This window comes from Polypterus senegalus, chromosome 10 (genome assembly GCF_016835505.1).
Source record: "Polypterus senegalus isolate Bchr_013 chromosome 10, ASM1683550v1, whole genome shotgun sequence".
Lineage (NCBI taxonomy): Eukaryota > Metazoa > Chordata > Cladistia > Polypteriformes > Polypteridae > Polypterus > Polypterus senegalus.
This window is the reverse complement of record NC_053163.1, coordinates 18780551-18800686: the sequence shown is the minus strand read 5'-3', so window position 1 is coordinate 18800686 and position 20136 is coordinate 18780551. Positions and strand designations below refer to the sequence as shown.

General features: G+C 40.8%; 1 protein-coding gene across 2 annotated transcripts; it reads right to left on the bottom strand.

The window, feature by feature from the left end:
* Positions 1-5841: 5841 nt before the first annotated feature.
* On the bottom strand, positions 5842-19903 carry LOC120536880 (tripartite motif-containing protein 16-like). 2 transcript variants are annotated; one of them, XM_039765416.1, is made up of 6 exons: positions 19152-19903; positions 14195-14290; positions 11538-11771; positions 11280-11445; positions 11083-11145; positions 5842-6417 (listed from the first exon to the last, which is right to left on the bottom strand). In XM_039765416.1, exons 1-6 carry the CDS (start codon positions 19740-19742, stop codon positions 5885-5887), a joined length of 1683 nt encoding a protein of 560 aa, XP_039621350.1. In that variant the 5' UTR covers positions 19743-19903; the 3' UTR covers positions 5842-5884. The 2 variants fall into 2 exon arrangements, with proteins under 2 accessions (XP_039621350.1, XP_039621351.1); XM_039765417.1 differs by having other exon boundaries at positions 19185-19903.
* Between the last annotated feature and the right edge of the window lie 233 nt (positions 19904-20136).

Genomic DNA, 20136 nt, shown 5'->3' with positions numbered 1-20136 from the left:
TGGATGTTTTGAAATACTAAGTAAATAGTTTTAAATTTGAAAATAACATATGGACCTTTGATATATGCAAGGTTGAAGCCACATCCCGCAGTGCCTTCCTCACACTTAGTGTAGTCAGGGTAGGAATTCACCGAACCTGAACTGAATAAGCTAGTGATAAAATTAATGGGAGGCACAACTGTAGCCATGTTCACTACAATCAGAGAATGTATCATCGCCTGCCTTGTGCCTGCACCAGCTTTCCCGCAGTCCTTGTCTGGATAGGTAGGTTTAGAGGTTGGAGGGATGAGCAGACCTTTATAATTTAGTAATATTAAAAAATCAGGAATCCCACAATATCTTATTCTAGTTTCCAGCTGAAGCATTAGTTGCCAACCCAGTCGTCAGTACACAAGTAAAGAAGAGTCTATCCCATTCATGATATGAAAATTTACCTCCATTTCATTCTTCTTAATGAACATCTATTTTATAAAAGTGGATGAAGACAAAGCTAGCACCCCCAAATAATTTTTTAGTAGCTTTTCCGTTTCATCTCCACCTTGTTCCAATGACCAGTCCCCCCAATCCATCATTTCTACATCAACAACTCCTACTGCTTTAACTGGAATGGTTAGTGACAAGACCACCTCCGTCCATCAGTATAAGCTGTCCACAAATGAACACCAAGTGAGAAGACAACTGAGAAAACTGCACACAGTAAAAGCCTTGAGACCAGATGGAGTCTAGTCTTCGAGTTCTTAAGGCCTATGCTGACCAACTTTGTGGTGTCCTCTGCCACCTGTTCAGTTTGTCCCTGAGGATTCAGAATGTGCTGCTGTGGGAAACATCCTGCATTGTTCTTGCTCTAAAAAAGGCAGGCACATCTTCACCTAATGACTGAGAACCAGTGGGACTTATATCTCAGATAATGAAGACCTTTGAGAGGTTGGCCTGGACTATATGAGTCCTCTGGTGGAAGACCACCTGGACCCACTGCAGTTTGCCAATCAGACAAAAATTGGAGTGGAGGATGCAATTATCTGTCTGCTCCACAAGGTTTATTCTCACCTGGACAAAGCTGGCAGCACTGTGTGGATTCTGTTTTTTGATTTCTTCCATGCCTTCACTACTATCCAGCCATCCCTGTTGTGAAAAGGCACTAAATAGGTGCCCAACTCGACACAGACTGGACACGGAGGCACATGTAAAATAAATAAACTATTTTTCTTCAGCTGTGGGGCACGTCTTCCCATACTCTCCACAGGCACAACACAGTCCTAAGCACAAATATACCAAATAAAACACACTCCCGATTCTGGCTCCCGGAGTGGTGGCTGCTGGCCCTTTTATAGTTCACCCAGAAGTGCTCCAAGTGCTTGATTGCCGAGTTCCGCTGCACTTCTGGGTATGGTGAAAACACTGCCGTCAACGGCTCAGGAGTTCCAGCTGCAGCACACCCTGGCAGCACCCACGGGACCCAACAGGGCTGCACCCATCTCCAATTCCCATGGAGCCGGGCGGGAAACCAAGGCACCGCCCAATCCAGGGGACTGCCATCTAGCGTCCAGGGAAGATTTTGCACAGCCCATGGCTGCTCCCCTGAGGAAATAACAAAGGAGCGTCCTGACTGGGCATGGACCCTGGCCGTCCGCCACACTGTTCAACAGTAAGCTCAGAAATACGCAGGTGGATGAGCCAATGGTGTCCTGGATAATGGACTCTCTGTTGGACTGACCGCAGTTTGTGAGACTCAAGGAGTGTGTAAGCAACACTGGAACACTACGATGAACAGTCCTGTCTCTTTTTCTCTTCACTCTCTACACATCTGAGTATAAATACAACACCAGGTTAAGTCACTGTTGAAGAATTTATTAGTAACAGAACATATAGGAAGCACACCAAAATGACGTAAAATAAAACTTAGTAAATGCCATTTTTCAGTACCATTTAAACCAGGGTGTCGGACTCCAAGCCTGAAGGGCCGCAGGTTTTCATTCTAACCCTTCTCTTAAGCAGTGACCACTTTTCACTGCTAATTAACTCCTTTACCCTTCATTTTAATAGCCCTGTTTTAAAGGATTCAGTCCTCTGAATTGATTCTTTCTTCATTAAATGGCAACCAAACAGAAATGAGATATGAAACGACTCGACAGATGACCAGCTAAACTGGGGCTTCAAACTCCAACCAATCTCTTAATGAGAAGCTGATTCTTACTGTTAATTAAGCCCGTTGTTTAATTCCATTGCTTGTTGCTGCTCTCTTTCTGCCACAGCAGCCATTTCCAAAACTGTTCATTTTTCTGTTTTTCTAAGAACATCGTCAAGATGTTTGGGTGACCTCGAGATCAACCTTACCGAGACCTTCACCTTTCTGTATTTCCACATATTGTGTGATGGGCACAGGTGAGCTGGTAATGTGGCGGCTCATTTCATGTCTCATTATTGTTTGGCTACTAATTAAGGAAGAAGTGGCAACTAAGGGCCTGAGTCAAGTTAATTAAAATGAAAGCAAAGAAGTTAATTAGCAGCAAAAACAGCTCACTAAAAAGAAGATGGTTAGAATGAAAACCTGCAGCCACCACGGCCCTCCAGGACTGGAGTTTGACACCTGTGATTTAAACTGTGTATAGTCTGCTGTCAATCACAGCACACCCCAATGACAATAACGTGTAATGACCCTACAGCCTCCGAACGCAGACTTTATGACATTGTTTTGTGCGATGTACGAACACAAGGAGATCCACGACAATAACGTCTTAGCACACCTGCCCCAAATCAGAAGGGACATTGAATTCCACAGGGCTCAGATATCTTCATGAGAAGGTGATGCAGGACTGCACACATCACGTAGCACGTCTTCAGGTTCTGTGTATCTCGTGGATGGATTTTACCACATTTGCTTTGATTTCTCATGTATAGGGCCTCTAAAAGCCAAAGCCAATCTGTAGCATTTGGGGTTATGCTGCCATTGTGAATGATTTCTCAGTGAACATCCTGGCCTCGTTTTGTGGGTCCTTTAAAGGCTTTTCACACAAGTGGCTATCAAGTGTGCACCTAATAACAGCAGTGAGAGATTATTTTATGAGTCTTTTGCCTGCACATCTTTCTGAACCAGGTAGGGGTGAGGATTTAAGTGATGAAAAAAGTAAGCGTTGGAAAAGTATCAATCATGTTTTTCATTTAATTTCTCTTTAAATATTGCAATGTGATCTTTAAGTTCATTAAAACTTCTCCAGCGAAAACAGTCAAATGTCAAGATTACAGTGTGGTGCAGTTGCTCTTTCACGGAGTCTAGAATGGTCCACAAAACACCGGGGATGACGCGTTTGGTTTTATTTTGAAGCTTGTCATGCCTGCTTTAAATCGAACCCAAAGAGAGGTCTGTGACTGTTTCGGTTCACCAGCAGGATGAGACTATATAGGGCTTCTCTGGTTGGCGAGCTGATCAGAATGACCTGACATCAAAAGAAGTATCAAATCATAAGAAAAGAAATCACTGTTTATGGACTAGCCTGTTATTTAAAGGAGGAGGATCATTAATTACTGGGGAAAAAAATGAAAACTTAACAAACAAAAGGCATTAGTACAAAAAGGTTAAGCACCATTCACTAGAAACAGTAGGGCACAGAAAAGCTTAACATCGTTGATGTTGCACGGGTACAAAGTACATAATGCCAGAGCACTTCCACCATGTGACTACTACATAAGCAGTTTTCCTTAGGAAAAAGATGGAGAATGAAAGGGTCAGAGGCAAAAACGGGCAAAAGGAACCAATTGCTTTACAGATAGGGCACCTGTAACTATTATTATACAAGATAAAAACAAGATCCATGGATTATGTCATATTTCTCTTGGATATTTTTGAATGGGTTCCTGAAAATATAATTATGTTTATATATCTGCTACACAAAGTGATTTACAATCACCAAGTGAACTGTACAGCTTATCCTATAGTGTAGACAAGTGACGTTATTTACCTCATACAGTCTGTCTCTGTCTTAGCACTGTGTTCATTGCCCTGCACATATGTGAATTTCCCCTTGGGATTAATAAAGTATTTATTTATCTATCTATCGCTACCTTTGAAGATTTCTAGAAGCTGATCCTACAGCGACAGGACTGAACGGAGGACACCAACAATTTGACACTGCTGGGCTATTTAATATACGATTGTACTTCACCTTTAGTTAATCATCTTAACATTTTCTTCCAGACTCGATTCTGTTTTTCAGAAGTGCCTGCTGTCTCACATCAGAGGTGGTGGTACACTAGGACAGCACACTGAAAGCTGGAAGACTGGGCACTGAACTATAACTGAATCTGGTTTTCTTGAGGCTTAGAAACTGAACAAAAGAGAGGAAAAATTTTATTTATGTTGTTGGCACTTTTCATTTGCAAATTACATTTGTCTGTTTTTCTATTTTGACAACTGGGCCATTGATTGGCTGATTAGGATGACACAGTGAGAGTAATGTGGGTTGAGTTGGCATCCTTGAGGTGTATAATCAACTACAGTTTCTTCAGAAAGTATTCAGACCCGTTTGCTTTTTACTCATTTGGTTTTGTTGCAGCCTTGTGCTAAAAATCATTAATTTTGCCCACATCAAGAAACACATAATATCCCAGAACGACCTAGGAAAAACAGGATTTTAGGAATTTTTGCAGATTTCATAAAAATAAAAAACTGAACTGTCACATTTGTACAAGTATTCAGACTCTTTAGTCTGTACTGGGGCAGTGATTACAGCCTGGATTCTTCCTGGGTATGACACACTAAGCTTTGAATAGTGAATTTGGGGATTTTCTGTCACTTTCCTCTACCAATCCTCTCAAGTGTTGTTAGGCTGGATGGAGACCATTCTGTGGATGGCTGTTTTCAGGTTTCTCCAGAGATGTTGGATCGGGTTCATGCCTGAGCTCTGGCTGGGCAATACGAGGACATCCTCAGAGTTGTAACTAAGCTACTCCTGTGTTTTCTTTGTTTTGTACTTTGAGTCACTGTCCTGTTGGAAGGTGAATCTTCAGTCCAGTCCAAGATCCGGAAGAATCTCAAGCAAGATTTCATTAAGGATATCTCTTTACTTTGCTCCGTTCAGCTTTCCCTTGAGCAAACTATCCTCCCAGTCCCTGATGCTGCCACCACTGTGCTTTACCATTGGAATGATATTGTGCGTAGGTGGTTTCATCAAACCCTAGAATCTTGTGTCTAAAAGACCTTTAGGTTTGTCTTTTTGCAAACTCCTAGTGGGCCTTTATGTGTCGTCTGGCCAATCTGCCATAAAACCCAGATCAGTGATGTTGCCCTTCGAGGGGTTTCTTTTGTCTCCATACTGGTTTTCTAGAGCTCAGCCAGGGTAACAGGTGGGCCTTCAGTCACCTCTCTTACACAAGCCCTTCTCCCCCACAAACTGGCAGAAAACACGAAGACTCCACAAAGAATTCCTATCTGTAACTAGAGGGCAGCAGCAAGAAGATAACAACGGCAATGCTTACAGTAACTTTAATGAGGCAATATAGTTTATAACAAATTAACAGAAAAAGGAAAAAAAGAAAATCTAAACAAATCCACCTGTTTACGGGACTTTAATGTACTGCCTTTACAAAGTGTCATGAAAGCAAAACAGGTGGACAATGCCTCTTCACAGCCTTCACTGTAGATCTCAGTTTTGTGCAGTTGCTAACTGTCTGGACTGTAGATGTGTGTGGTTACTGGTTACTATTAAAGTAAATAACATTGGTTGTATATGCATGCTGATCACTCATCTGATTCAAAATCCACTGAACCTGCCATGAAAGTTTAATCCATTTCCTATTTACAGTTTGGTTTCCACAGCTATGGGGGAAAAGTCAATATTGAATTAAAGTAATATGGACAAGAGAGCACATACTGGGCACATGTGGCAACCTATAAAATTATAATATGTGCAGAATTAATGTAATACTGTGAACTCAAGCTAAACCCTGGACAAAGTGGTTCAGTAAAGATGGCATTGAACATATGAAGGAGAGTTGCTGTATCTGACACACTATAAAGGGCAAGAGTGCCAGCAGGCCAATTCAGAAAGACCCCAATTCTGTTGTTGTTGGGGGCTTTGATTTCAGTTTCCTTGTTATCGTGTCTCACACACCAACCCGAACTAGACTGGCATAAACTCCAAGACATTTTGTCACATCCAAGGCGACCCTCATTACCCTTTCCTTTCCTGCCAATTCCTTTACACGTGACTCCAATTTCAATGCAATTTCCAGTCCACTCCACCTCCCAGTAACTGCGACTCCCAGTCAGAGTCTCTCTGCACAGAACTTGAGGGAGATGCTCAAACCTGTCTGGGTGATCTGGATAGGACATATGTGACCCCAGTGTAACTTTTTTGCTTGTTTCAGACAGATGGAGGCTTCTGTGTGCGGTGTTGGGGTCCAAGGTGAGCTGACATTTGTCTGAATGGAGAGAAAAAGAAAAACGGTGGGGAAGTGTGCTGTACCATAGATGCACAACAGGTGACAATTTCACAAAGCACAAATCCAGATGGTTAGTCTTAAAGTAGCCCACATAACTGCCACAATGTCACACACTCTAATTGAGTGAAGTTTACTGGATGCATTGGGCACTTTTAGAATTTTTTAGGATTAGGTTTCTAGCATTTTCTTTCATAAAGATAAAAAGTCTCAAATATTCAAACAGCCACTTTTCATCTCAAAGTCAATTTGTCACACACAGGACTGATTTATTTATTTATTTAAAGGAATCCTTTCCACTCAAAGTCAGAGGTACTCAGCTTAATTACATTTGGAAAAGATTACTAGCACGAGAAGCCATAGCAGTAAACATGCAACAAAGCATTCAAACTGATCATCTGTCCCAATAAGGAAATGGAAAAGATGAAGGACAAGTCACAAATCAAACTGAAGGCTACTTATTTACTTTTTTTTTTTCCTAAGTTACTACTCAGTTACTCATAAAATGACCAGTTGGCTAAAACAGGTTACTGTGTGGATTGGAATTTTCCTTTTTTCCTTTTGGGTCTTACCTTAAAGGTTATGTTTGTCTTTTTTTCAGAACCATTTATCCACTATTTTTCTAAACCCACTTATCCAGAGAAGGGATGCAGGGTGGCTGCAGCCTACTCTAGCAAGCACTGGGTGCAAGGCAGGAACAGTCTGTGGATAGGATGCCAGCCCATCACAGGGTGAACACACAGACACACACACACACACACACACACACACACACACTTGGGCCAAATCGGCAGTACTAATCCACCTCCAGTTAACATGGTGTACAGGTTTTTGGGAATGTAGGAGGGGAAACCAGAGTACCCACAAAAAAAGTCATGACAACATGGGGTGAGAGCAAAAAATGTTACCTTTTTGTTCTGCTCAAATACACACAGAAGCAACAAGTAACAATCAGGTCAGGAACTTATGAACAGAAAATATCTAACTACACAACAGGTTTTATTTTGCATTCTCATAAATAATTTGGATAACAATGGATGTAGAAAGAAACTAAAAAGGAAAATGGCTATTGGAGTGTAGGACTGTGTTTTTCCTTAACAGTCACTCATTTAACAGAATACACATACTAAATAAAGGCTTAGAGATGTGGTCATCAAGGGATCTTACTCCTGAGGAGGCTAAAGAGCTTTGGGGCGGAAACCAAAATGCTAGTGAACTTTTACCACAGCAATATTGAAAACATCCTGACTCAATGCATCATCAGGATCACAAACTACCCCACAGGACTGTCCATATAGCTTCTAAAATCATTACGGCTGACCTTCTACAGCTTCATACCATCTACTTAACCAGATGTCTGAGGAAAACTGAATTCATCATCTCGGAAGACAGCCATCCAGTTCATCCCCAATTTCAATTCTGCCTTGCAGGAAATGCTTCCAGAACCTCACCACTCACTTCACCCGCTTCAGGGGCAGCTTATTACCCCAGGTCATCTTCTTCTTTCTGCTGCTCCCGTTAGGGGTCGCCACAGCGGATCATCTTCTTCCATATCTTCCTGTCCTCATCATCTTGTTCTGTCACACCCATCACCTGCATGTCCTCTCTCACCACATCCATAAACCTTCTCTTAGGCCTTCCTCTGTTCCTCTTGCCCGACAGCTCTATCTTTAACATCCTTCTCCCAATATACCCAGCATCTCACTTCTGCACATGTCCAAACTAACGCAATCTCACCTCTCTGACTTTGTCTCCCAACCGTCCAACTTGAGTCATAAGGTAACTAAACTCCCAGTAACATGATCATACTTTCCCTACACTGTGTGCTATACCCACTGGCTGGTTTATGTGGAACTGACAGTTTATTTCTTTAAATCTTATTTTACGTATTAATGTATGTATGTATTTATTTTATTTTCTGCTATTCTTATTTATTTATTTATACATAATCCAATTGTGGAACAAGAATCTCACTTTGTTTTTGCAGTGTATTTGACAATAAAGATCCATCCTTTCATTATTCAACCCTCTATATCCTAATTACAGGGTCACGGGGTCTGCTGGAGCCAATCCCAGGTAACACAGGGTGCAAGGCAGGAAACAAACCCCGGGCAGGGCGCCAGCCCACCACAGGGCGCGCACACACACACACACACACACACAATTTAGAATCGACAATGCACCTATCTCTGTTCTACTAATAATAATAATAGAGAAGGATCAAATATGGAAAGTTGTCTATTAATCTGTAACTGGCGAAGTCTATGGTTAATGGCACATTATTTCCACACTGGGACTCTTAGGGCTATCTGAATTTGTCTTAACACTCCTTTAGAGACATAACCTGATTATCAAGTTTTTCTTTTTTCTTTTAATATTTTCATATGGATGCCTTGGTATCTTACTATCAGTTTCTCAGTAAGAATTACATTTAACTTGATTAACAAGACTACAGTTGTGTAGGAAGGTAAAACACATTTTAAATGAGACTGATTCATATTTGGGTGTCTTTGATCTTAATAGAAGTCATAGTAAAGTAACACAAAAGTCAAAGTATACATTATCTTCAAATAAGTGACCATTTATATTTGATTTAGGCCGGGAAAGCTACATCAGTACACTCAGAGTTTGCATACTGTGTCAAACACTATGGAAGATTCTTTGTGACAAAATTAAATGTGTTAATTGCATTGCAACATAAAGCATATGCACACAGTGCATCCAATTTGTGTACAGTTTTAAACATGTCATAATTAAAAACAAATTATTGATTCCTTTAAAATTCGGTACATAATTTTTGTGTCAGTTTAAAATGAATTAAAATGCAATGTGCTTTTGTATTACGTGTCCATCGATAGCATGTTATAACTAAAAGCAAAGGAAACATACTGCATTTCACTTAGTGACTGGTCTGAGTGTACTGCATTTCAATTCAAGATCACACATCAATCAGGACAAAATTGAATTGTGTTGTAATCAAATGATCAATCACCTTTAAAAGGTTGGGCAAGGGGCATCAACAGTTAGGGAAAAAGTTATTCCACTTCTTAACACTTCTCTGTTCTGTCGGCAAGTATATGTTTGGTTAACACAGACTGATTAACCAAAACAGTGAGAAGTATGTTTTATGTCTCGCTTAAAAAGTTTACTCTTATGTTGAGTTTTCTAAATAATGGCGTATGCTTGCCTTAAATCATATTGTTCCATTGTTCTTCTCATAGTCCTGACTAATACATTAAGAAATGTGGAAAGAGCCAGTAATGTCAACCCCATTTGTAGGAATTTACAAATCATATTTAAGGGAATACTCGTGTATGGGGGCGGCACAGTGGTAACGCAGATGCCTCGCAGTTAAGGGTCCTCCCTGTGTGGAGTTTGCATGTTCTCCCCGTGTCTGTGTGGGTTTCCTCCCACAGTCCAAAGACATGCAGGTTAGGTGCATTGGCGATCCTAAATTGTCCCTAGTGTGTGCTTGGTGTGTGTGCCCTGCGGTGGGCTGGCACCCTGTCCGGGCTTTGTTCCCACCTTGCACCCTGTGCTGGCTGGGATTGACTCCAGCAGACCCCCGTGACACTGTGTTCGGATATAGCGGGTTGGAGAATGACTGACAATTGATGATCTATGTACATAATTGTATGCTGCAGCTTTTTTGGACAGTAGCGTTTTAATGTACTGTAAGGATGTTACCGTATTAGCTGGAAATTTGCCTCCTGTTGCTACTTCCATTATACTAGCCAGATCTCATACTGATTGGTTATTTGATTACATTCTGTTTTGGCATGGCTGAATCATGGTCTTGAATCCAAATGCAATACACTCGGAGCAGCTGCTAAGTGAAATGCAATACATTTGCTTTTAGTTATGACACACAATCTATGACATGAATTAAATTCTATACACATTTCTATTGCATTTTAAACCGACATGAAAGTTTTGTGTCAGAGTGAAACGCAATCAATGATTTGGACGATATGTTTTTAATTATGATATTATAAAAGTGAGCCAAAATGAAATGCACAACATGCATGAGCATTGCTTTGCAGATAACATGTTAGATTGCATTTCATTTTGGCACAGATAATCTTCCACAAAATGCAGTTAACAAATATGTTTTTCTGAAACACAAACCGGCAGCTGAACAATGCACACAATGCACTTCTTTCCAAAATCAGCCTTAGCGAAATCTGGAGAGATGGGTTTAAAGTGTCATAATAAAATTCAGACAGTCATTCTCAAACCTTCCTAATCCAACCTAAGCTATAATTTAAGTTAAAATATATAAATTTAACTATATTTAAGATGCTTAAACCAATAGTCCTGGCAGCATTGGGTCACAAGACAGGATACCAGCTTAGCATAGCATTCATTCAGACACAAACAGGCCAATCTGGAATGGCCAATTAACTTAACAAATGTGTCTTTGGGAGTGTGTGAGGAAAACAAGAAAATCAGTACGAGACCCATGACCAGATGTAGGATACATGAGGCAGCAGTGCTAATTTACCACACCGCCACGTCTCCCTTTGTCAAAAGATAGCTCCCTGGAAATGAACTCACTACAGACGGGCAGTCCTCCTCATGCAGAAACTAAAGCACAAACACTTCAATATTATAATATTTAGGCTCAATAAAAATAAACTGACTTACATTTTAAAAGAGCACTTCTCTTCACACCTTTGCTCATCATGTTCTCCAAGATGTAAGACGGAGCTGAAAAATACCAAGAGAAAAGCATAATGTAAGCCTCACTGGTACAGAAAACAACCATTTTGTCTCCCACCTTGGAGTAAGTTCAGTCTTCTTTTTCCCCAAAACACCAATAGACACAAAAGCACACAACTCACTAATCCCACTGGTTTTGGTTTTCACAAACTCCCAGCAGCTGGTCTCCTTCAGACTAGATATTAATAAATCAAGATCTTTCCTCAGATTGCCAGGAAGGAAATCGTTTTCAACATCAATACTGGGTAGTAATCCATATCTGAATGCAACATATTTGGATGAAAACTTCTACATGAAGAGAAGAAAAGGAAACAAAACCGATTTAGTGAAAGACGACGTGTGTGGTCAACTGTTGATTTATCCAGAAGCAGTGATGTTACCTGAAGGAAGTCAATGTGGTTGTCTGTCTTTGAGAGCTCTTCCAGCTCAGTGTCTTTCCCCTTCAGTTCTTCGATTTCCTTCTGTAGTTGCTTTATGCGATATTCATCCATTCCCACTTGTCTCTGCTCATGCTCTTTAATCACCTCAATGATTTGTGACCTCAGCCTCTGAATGGACCGAACAACAAAAGTGAAGGACTCCTCATATTGTTGTATTTCTGCCTTAGCAGAGTCCTGATTAAAAGAGGATGATAATACTGTTTAGTGACCATTACTTAAAACAGTTCATTAAAAAGGAAGATACTGCATATTAGTTTTCCTGCCATGTTTTGAAAAAAGTCTGCACAGATCCTCTAACTGAGTATTTGATTTTTTCCAATTTTAAATAATATAACACATCAGTTTCCCACTGACTTAAAGAGGAGAGTTTGGGTTCTTCCAGTTTATCAGAATAAGTCTGCGTGCCAAAAGTGTAGTGAATGCAATCACAATTTGTTTGTCCTTCTCCACTTTAAGACCCTCTGGAAGAACCCCAAACACAGCTGTTAATGGGTTAGGAGGGATTGTGAGTCCAAGACTGTCTGAGAGGTAATTAAAAATTTTTGTCCAGAATAATGTTAATTTGGTGCAGGCCCAGAACATGTGACCTAGTGAGGCTGGAGCTAATTTGCAGCGTTCACAGGTTGGATCATGTCCTGGAAACATTTTGGAGAGTTTTAGTCGAGACAGATGTGCTCGATATATAATTTTGAGCTGTATAATTGTATGCTTTGCACATATGGAGCTCGAGTGAATTCTCTGCATTGCTACTTTCCACTCCTTTTCTGATATATTAATTGAGAGATCATTTTCCCAGTGTCCTCTTGGATCTTTGAAAGGAAGGGATTGTAAAAGGATTTTATATGTTTTAATCAAGTTATAAATAATTTTCCATTTTTCTGTCCTTCTGACCATTATCAAGCAGAAGCTGGTCATTGGCTCTAAACAGAGGTCCAGTCAACTAGCAATACTTATGTACACATCCATAGTCCATGATACTGGGTAACAGTTATGATAGTCTGCATGTTTTTGAAATATTGGAGGAAGCCAGAGATCACTGCATTGTTGATTTCAACCATACTCATGTCAATCTGTCCTTCTCTGGCTTTAATGTAATAATGTAATTAAATAAATGTAATTTAATAAAAAAAATTAATAAGCTGCCCACAAGACTGACTAAATTGAATCCTCTCATATGAAGCCTGGAAACAAAGAGGAATGAATTAAGAACATTTTTGTTAAGCTGAATGCCCAGTGGGGGCTGGCTAGTCCTTTGGCATTGGAACCTCTTTAGATTTTGGTTCTTTTTTTCTGTCCTCCTGACCTCAACAACAGACTCGTCTTTAGAGACTTACATCATGACATTGTATGTAAGGATGCTACTGTCCTGCTTTCTCTCTTTATGCAACTTGTTGATGTAAAAGGCATTCTTTTCTTTATAAATAAGTTAATGTATCAAATTTCAGTACAATACAGTAAAAAACAGTATAAAAAAATACTGTACCGTATAAAGTCTCTGGCTATCAATCCTCTCAATACTATTCGTACTTTGTAACTTAAGAAAACTACCAAGTTTTCAAGACATTGAAAAAAAGTTAGTCACTTGTGCATTTTCAAACAATATTCCAGAAGTCCTACTTACAGTACATTCAGTCTCTAGCAATCAATCTCTGAACAGTAAACACAGTAATCTGAAACTTTGTAGTATAGACTGGGCAAGAGACACGTACCAAATATACTCGAGTATAAGCCGACCCGAATATAAGCCAAGGTACCTAATTTTACCTATAAAAATATAATCAAAATAAATACCCCAAAAATTACCATACATTAATTGAGGCATCAGTAGGTTAAATGTTTTTGAGTATTTATGTCAAAGAAAAACAGTAAACTAGCTCTGTAAGTGGAGAGGTGGGTCAACAAAAACAATATGGTATCTCTCTCTCACATGTGTGTGCGTGTGTGTGTGTGTGTGTGTGTGTGTGTGTGTGTGAGTGTGTGTCTCTCTCACGCTCGCTGTACAGGGAGAGACTGAACACGTCCGGAAATCATTGGCGCGCACAAACCGAAAGGGAAACTGGCTTGTTCGTATACCGGGGGGCAACGGGACCGGACTCGAATATAAGCCGAGGGTGACGTTTTTCAGCACATTGTGGCTTCTGAAAAACTCGGCTTATAAAAAACTAAATGAGTAAAAAATAAACTTGAACCAGGGCAATAGCCCTGTAAGTACCATAATAATTGTGATCAAAGTAAACATGGAAAGCATTCGGTTTGTGGATTTGGCTTTATTTTGTAGTCTAGAAGTATAAATCATGTCCCTGTCCCACTGCTACTAACCTTTGTTTCCCTCTCACCTCCATATTCAACGTTAATTAATCTTCCAAAATGCATTTCTTGTGTTTTATATTGGATGTATCACAAAATATCACCAAACTGAATTTCGAATGTCACTGTTCACATCCATGTGTACTTTTTTCCAGGTAATTTTCTCATTGACTTGTAATAATATGAAATGCTTAAAACATTAGTTGTAGTGCAATGTTACAAAACCAAAGGATTTTCTAAAATAAAGTTTTCTTACATGAATGATGGTATGAAGTTTAAGATTGACTTACTTTTATTCTTTCCACTTTCATTTTTAACTTCTCCAGGTCCCTCATTCTTTCCTGAGTTTTCTGTTTCAAGTCTTTCTTTGTATTCTCCAACTGCAACTGTAGAGAAGAAAGAATAAATCAGGTGAATCTAAAAAGAATTCATCTTATGACTTGGTGAAGCAAAGTCTGTTAGATACACAATCCCCGACTCTTTCCTGATGCTTTATCATGGAAACACACCACGATCTGTCCTAGCTTGGACACCTGCACTATGATATCTGCCGATGGCCAGCTGCAGTTCTGTGAGGTTTGGATTACAAAGGCCCTGAGAAGCAGCTCCTTTATGTTGTGAGGAAACAGAACTACACATGTGTGTGTGTGTGTGGACACTGCCTCTACAAGAACTGCAAGCAGAGTGCTTCCTGGTGATGTCAGCCAAGCTTCTTCTCATTCATCCCCCTGTGAAGCCCCAGTACCCGCAGCCATGGGCACAACCCTCAATTACGTGACACTGATAGTCATGACCAAGGTAGATCAGGGTGAGTGAACAGATAAGTAACACTTTATATTCAAAGTAACAGCAGAAACATATTAAAACTGTAACAAAGTGTTCCAGAAGTACAATAAACAGTACATTTCAATAAATAATTAAACTCTGTCCCATAAAAAAAAAAAACAATCTGTGTCCTTGGATGCTCAGGTAAACAGAGAACACACAAATCACAGTTGTCATGCAATATATACTCCCTCCTGTGGACATTCTTAAGAACTCACTCCATGAAGCCCCCGGTATCCCAGTCGGCAGCACTGACTAGGGTTGCATGGTATACAGTAGACCCCCGCAAAGTCGCGGTTCAGGGTTTGCGGACTCAGTCATTCGCCGATTTTTTCTTAGAATCTAACCATTAATTGTTAGCGGAAAGCGCAAATATCCTCTGCAATTTTTTATGGCTTTTTTCGTGGCAATACTGTGCTGTAGAGAGAACAGGAAGAAACCACTGAGGGAAACGCGGTTTGGGATGGTGAAAGTAGCCATTCCGAGAGTGTTATTCATTTCTCCTTGCTGATGATTGACTGCTGCTTTGTGACGCGTCTCCAGCTGAGTGTCCTCGTGTTTTCCATTTTGTTATTATTTTGTTATTTTTAAATGCACACAATGTCTTCGAACCGCTCTGCACCTTCTAAGGCTTCTGGAACTGAGCCTAAGCACCAGAAGAAGTTTAAAACACTCCAGAAGAAGGATGATTTGCTCCGGGAACTAAAACGTTATGCTGCAGTAGTAAGCCACTATGGCATTAATGAAAGCACCGTATGCTACATAAAGAAGAACAAAGCAGCAATCTGGAGTACCATATCTGTAAGTTTCTGTGATAGTGCCAAAAAGAAAAAGACCGTAAGGAATAAAAATATCGTCAGGATGGAACCTGCCTTGGCACTGTGGATCACCGACTGCAGGAAGACAGTAACATCATCCGCGAGCCGTTCGATACAGGAGACAATGTAGCAACTTCCTATCACAATGTTCCTGAAACCTATGAAGAAAAGCCAGCACGAAGACCCAAACAAAGATACGACTCAACCTGAAGCGCCTGAAGAAGAGGTGCCACCCGAGGAGTTTTAAATCTACTAAAGTTTTAAAGTTACTTCATCATCACCATCAATATCATTCATCATTGGTGAGTACCTGTACATTTTACTGTATTTTACTTAAGTGAAATTATTATGTATTTACTCTACTTATAACAAAGAAAATGACAGCGCATATCAAAGAAAAACGCGCTTGCATGAATTACAGTACGTATAGTGGTAACATTGGTATTACCACGGGAGACATAGCAGTACAGTACTGTACAGTATACGGGTTTACCTTTACATTCTGTTTTAGGTGATGTATTAAGGTAATTTTTTAGATAATGTATTAAGCAGAGTTTGCAACGAAATTAAAGTTCTTTGGGGGCATACTGTATTTAGGGCTGAAACTATAAAAACAGACGACATTTAAAAGGCATTTTTTAACCACATCCAAAAGAAGCAGTTTTTCACAATTCGTGGGTGCTCTAGGAACTTAACCCTCGTGAAGTTTGGGGGTGTACTGTACTAGCACTCTAGAACTACTAGAAAACCAAATTTTTAAAACAGTATGGTACCAGCATTTCTTTAATTTTGGTCATGGAAGTAAAAAAGTAGTTTTCATGCATCTCACATTCAGCCGTATACTATCATAATTATAAACTGCAAGGAGGACACCCACACTTTTTGATTGTTAAGTTGACTACATCAAATATATGCATTACAACTTGCTCGATTCACAGCCCCCAGCTCTTTGAATGTACTGTATATATTTTTATAAATGCCCTTGATTCTCCAAGTAGCAACCTGCCCCGACCCAAGCTCCTGTAAGATGGAAGGCACATAGTTATCTGTTATTTGCTTCAGAACCATTATGGTACCAGTATTCAGGTCCAAAAGCTGGCATCGATACCAAAGTCAAACTTTTTGTACAGCTCCAACACTGACACACACCCAAACTGCCACCTCCATCAGTATCTCACAGTTTCCAGAACACCTTGCACTTCTCTGGATGTTGCCATTCTGCTTATTGGTTCTGCTCTCTTTAAAAGAGCTCAACCTTGTTAATGCTGCCGGTTTTGATCTTCAACTGAGAAATAGCTGTCACACCCAAAAGTCAAAACAAATGACTGCTTTGCTTCCCACTTCTATGTTCATTTCTTTCTCTTAGCTTCATTGTTTTAACCCCTTCATTTCTTTCTCCCGAGCACTAGCTCACCTTGTCTTTCAACCTGTGGTAAGCTGCAGCCGACACTTGTCAATTATCCACCAGGCCTTCATAATTAACTACTGGCAATCACACATGTTCACATTCAAGCTGCTATTTTGAGGTTATACCACCAGGCAGTGCAAATAAAAACACATTTACAAGCAATAGAAAGTCATTAAAAACAACCCCCAGCCTCATGTCCATCCCCCCAAACTTTTGTGCAGCATTTCCACTACATCTGATCTTCTCCAAGACAGTGATAAGACCAGCAGTGATGTATGGAGCTGAGACATGGGCAGTAAAGGAGCACAGGACAAGAAGTTGGGTGTGACAGAAATGAGAATTTTGAGATGGATGTGTGGAGTTACAGAAAGGGATAGAACAAGAAATGAGAAATCAGAGGTACAACAAAAATGGGAGAGGGATCTAAGAAAGTACAGGAAAGTAAGTTGAAGTGTTATGGACTTTTGATGAGGTGAGACAAGGAATCTGTGTGATGGGGATGGAAAAGGGGAAAGAAAAAGCAAGGGAGGCCAAACTAGAGATGGATGAATAAAGTAAAAGAAGATTTGAAAGAAAAAGTCTGACTGGGGAGGAGGTACAGTACGGAGCTTTAAGGTTGGTCAAGCACATCGACTCAACATGTGGAAACATATGAAGAGGAAGAAGGTGACGACTTGTAATTGTACATCTCTGTACATTAACGTGGATAAATAGAAAATACCAATGGACAGTAAAGAAACTAGTAGAGACTATAGTTGCATACAGTGTTATAAAAGTCATTTTTACAACAGTACTGTACTAGAAGAAGCGAGAAGAGACTTGGAAAGACGTGAGTGAAAAGTCTCTAGGTTGCTAAAACATGCTTGCTTGCAAACTTAAATCAAGGCAAGAACAGAATGCAACTGAGACAAATGTCAACTGTGAAAGCAAAGGCTCTGAATACTTGGGACAATGTGATATTGCTTAATGAGAGGTACAATTTAAAAGACAGAAGCACAAGTTTGGTGAAAAAGTGAAGGGATCTGAATACTTTGAGTCCTCTGTATGTAATATGCATTGATGAATATTGATTACTTTTCCTGGTGTTTATTTTACAGATCGGGCGGAGTGGTGGCTCTGAGGCTAGGGATCTGCACTGGTAATGGGAAGATTGACAGTTCAAATCTCTTAACGCCAGAAGTGACTCTGCTCCGTTGGGCCCCTGAGCGAGACCCTTAACCTGAAATTGCTCCGTCCTGGGTATATTGTCTGCGGTGGGTTGGCACCCTGCCCGGGATTGCTTCCTGTCTTGTGCCCTGTGTTGGCTGGGATTTGCTCCAGCAGACCCCCGTGACCCTGTGTTTGGATTCAGCGGGTTGCAAAATGGATGGATGGATGGGTATATTGTTAATCTGCATCCAGCCCTGCATGTAGGCCCTCCAACCTGCAGGGAAAAACCAGGGGGTTGGTGGCAGAATTGGCACTCCAGCCACCATAAAAAAAACTCACACCGGTTCCATTCCACCTGAACTAGTGTGGTGCTGAGGTGACACCCGTCGCATGGCTGCACTCGGGTCTTACCTGGGATCCTGAGTTGATTTGTCATGTGGTGGGTGCGGCAATGTGCTGTATAAGCGCGCTGGCAACCTCTCTCTCCATTTTACAAACTTAAAATATACTTTGGTTATTTTTAGCATGACGTGTGCATTCAAGTCACTGATTCTGGGTTACTTGTTTATTTAACTATTAAAACCATAAGTTTATTTATGTTTGTTTTTTTTTTTAACAACACGATCCCTTGTACTGTATGAGGTTGTTAAGTTGGCCATACAAGCCCACGGACAAAGTAGTGCGTCGGAGCCCCTGTTTTGATAGCAAAACCGAAACACACATAGGCATGACAAACATCGTGAGCCTCTATGCTCCAGGGACACCAGGTCAGTGTTCATTGTGCCAGTATGTTAAGCCGGCCCTGTTGTGAGCTCCAACTTAAATGTAACAACCCCGATGCATTGTTAGTAAGGTGCCTACGGTCCGTAGTGACTGGGCTGGAACGTAACCCCTGTCTCCCGGAGCTGTACGGCAGCAGCACGAGCAACGTATCACCACCCCCAACGGCTGAAGATGAAACACACTAAATAAGATATTAACGTGTATAAACATAATTTATCACGATAATAAGCTTATTTACAATATCAAAATATTAAACGTGATTACCTTTTTCTCGGCTCTTTCTACCGCTGGTCTTACCGTGTCGTGCGCCCTGTGCTCCATCAACGCACACATTAAGCAGATGCACGTCTGATCGGTTCTGCAGAAGATTTCCAGCATTTTTTGATGTTTTAAACAGATTCTTTGCTCGAGGTTTCCAGTCGGCTTCTCCAGTTGGTGTCTCTTTAAAGCCTGAACCCTCATGTGGGGCTGTAGGTGCATCTCGCAATAGTTGATCATGCAGGTGACACAGGTCTTGGTCGCAGTCCCTCTGTTGCTCCCGATACAGAAATCACAAAGCACGTCGTCAGGTCCTCCGTACGCCTGAGGAAGAGAAAGACCAACTGTTGATACCTTTAACTGCCCAGTTAGTCCAGCAAGCAATGCATTTCTGTTGAGCAAGGGCCTTCGATTAAACTCCATTCTGCACTGCGGACATCTATAAAGCCCTGTCGCGTCTTCCCGATCCCATAAACTCTTAATGCAGTTCATGCAGTAGTTGTGCCCGCACGGGATAGTGACCGGGTCATTCAGCGTATCCAGACACACCGAGCAGGTGAGCTGATTGGGAGATATGGAATATTTAGCTTCTGCCATTGCAGCATTTGGATCAAGAAAGTAAAAGTCCCACGAATGAGAAATTCAAATTTCCCGTCAGTCCGCAGATACGTTCACGCAACGCAAGTTGAAACCGGAAGGGAACTATCGTCGGTTACCCCAACAGTTACTTCCTGGATTCTAAACCGGTTCAACTTTAGAATTTACCTGTAAATATATACAGTTATATTGACCTTCAACCCTGTCAAAAATTAAATACACTGCAATGTGTGATATCCTTCAGAAAGCCAAACGATGAAGGGACACCAGCAGATTTCCAGCTAACGACTTCATTTTCATAACGCATTTTAACAACCCAACTCTAGGGCGACCAAAAACAGACTGACAGCCAGGGCCGGAGTGGAACTCATTTTCAGCACCGGAGTTTCATGCC